This window comes from Babesia bigemina, scaffold Bbigscaff_63221 (genome assembly GCF_000981445.1).
Source record: "Babesia bigemina genome assembly Bbig001, scaffold Bbigscaff_63221".
NCBI classification, from domain to species: Eukaryota; Apicomplexa; class Aconoidasida; order Piroplasmida; family Babesiidae; genus Babesia; species Babesia bigemina.
In genome coordinates, this window is record NW_012237094.1 from 1 (window position 1) to 2011 (window position 2011).

Sequence of the window (2011 nt, forward strand, 5' to 3'; positions counted from 1 at the left end):
CGAGATAGCTGATTCGTTTGGGTAGTTTATATTGAAATATACTTTTCAAAAGATTCATATGTTTTAATCAAGAGATTAAGAAAACAGATATTCTAAAAGCCACTCCTATAACCCAGCTTCCCCAGTGACCCCAGTAATGATGATGCCAATCTATATTCATTTATCAGCTGTCCCTCACACACCCCACCTCCTGGGGGATTCAAAATATATCACTAATCTGCAAGGGAACTTAACTATCATTCAAATTTTGGAAAATAAAGTCAGAAAAACTTGGATTTAAAAATATATATATAGATTCTAGAATGATACAGAAACTAGACTCTCCTACCCCTCAAGCTGTAGAGTAGGCAGGTCAGAGTTCCCTGAATATAACATGAAAAAAGTAGAGATTTGAGCAAAGATGAAATACCATGGGCGTTAAGGAGACTTTGGTTGATATCTGAATTTGAGTAGCTGAAGTTCAAACTGGCATTTTTACAATTTAAACTGCATGTTTATGGAGAAAAAAGATTTAAAAGCCAAGTGCTGAAAACTGAAATCTTCTCTTGAATAGTCGTTCTGTTTGAAGAATTACAGACTTGTCAAGGAACAGCCATAACATTTACAAAAACATGGGGACAGAGCAAATCAAATGACAAAACATGTAAAGTTTTTTATTTTTTTGGTCCTTTCTGATAAGTAGAATAGACATACACATGCACTGTCCTGTACTTCTCAAATTTAAGATTTGCTTAAAAAGCTATAATGCATTAGTATACTGTATTGGTGTTTTTCCTTCTGGCTTACTTCACTCTGTATAATAGGCTCCAGTTTCATCCACCTCATTAGAACTGATTCAAATGTATTCTTTTTAATGGCTGAGTAATACTCCATTGTGTATATGTACCACAGCTTTCTTATCCATTCATCTGCTGATGGACATCTAGGTTGCTTCCATGTCCTGGCTATTATAAACAGTGCTGCGATGAACATTGGGGTACACGTGTCTCTTTCAATTCTGGTTTCCTCAGTGTGTATGCCCAGCAGTGGGATTGCTGGATCATAAGGCAGTTCTATTTCCAGTTTTTTAAGGAATCTCCACACTGTTCTCCATAGTGGCTGTACTAGTTTGCATTCCCACCAACAGTGTAAGAGGGTTCCCTTTTCTCCACACCCTCTCCAGCATTTATTACTTGTAGACTTTTGGATCGCAGCCATTCTGACTGGTGTGAAATGGTACCTCATAGTGGTTTTGATTTGCATTTCTCTGATAATGAGTGATGTTGAGCATCTTTTCATGTGTTTGTTAGCCATCTGTATGTCTTCTTTGGAGAAATGTCTATTTAGTTCTTTGGCCCATTTTTTGATTGGGTCATTTATTTTTCTGGAGTTGAGCTGTAGGAGTTGCTTGTATATTTTTGAGATTAGTTGTTTGTCGGTTGCTTCATTTGCTATTATTTTCTCCCATTCTGAAGGCTGTCTTTTCACCTTGCTAATAGTTTCCTTTGTTGTGCAGAAGCTTTTAAGTTTAATTAGGTCCCATTTGTTTATTTTTGCTTTTATTTCCAATATTCTGGGAGGTGGGTCGTGCTGATACAAACATAGGGATGTGTATAATTAAAAAAAAATTTTTTTTTCCAAATACAGGCCCAGGAGTGGTATTGCTGATTCATATGGAAACTCTATTTTTAGTTTTTTGAGGCCCCTCCATACTGTTATCCATAGTGGCTGTACCAGTTCACTTCCCATTTCTTTTTCTCCACAGTCTCTCCAGCATTTGATATGTGTAGACTTTTTAATGATGATCATTCTGACCTGTGTGATATAGTTGTTTTTCAGTCACTAGGTTTTGTCTGACTCTTTGTGACCCTATGGAGTGCAGCACGTCAGGCTCCCCTGTTCTTCACTATCTCCTGGAGTTTGCTCAAACTCATGTCCATTGAGTCGGTGATACCATCCAACCATCTCAATCTCTGTCACCCGCTTCTCCGCCTGCCCTCAAACTTGCCCAGCATCAGAGTCTTTTCCAGTG

At 37.8% G+C, this 2011-nt stretch overlaps 1 protein-coding gene across 1 annotated transcript; it reads right to left on the reverse strand.

Moving 5' to 3' along the window:
• Positions 1–720: 720 nt before the first annotated feature.
• BBBOND_0001950 (hypothetical protein, conserved) lies at positions 721–1788 on the reverse strand (the record flags this gene model as incomplete). Its single annotated transcript, XM_012915035.1, has 2 exons — positions 721–1552; positions 1625–1788. The coding sequence occupies 2 exons, from the start codon at positions 1786–1788 to the stop codon at positions 721–723; spliced, it is 996 nt and encodes a 331-aa protein (XP_012770489.1).
• Positions 1789–2011: the final 223 nt, after the last annotated feature.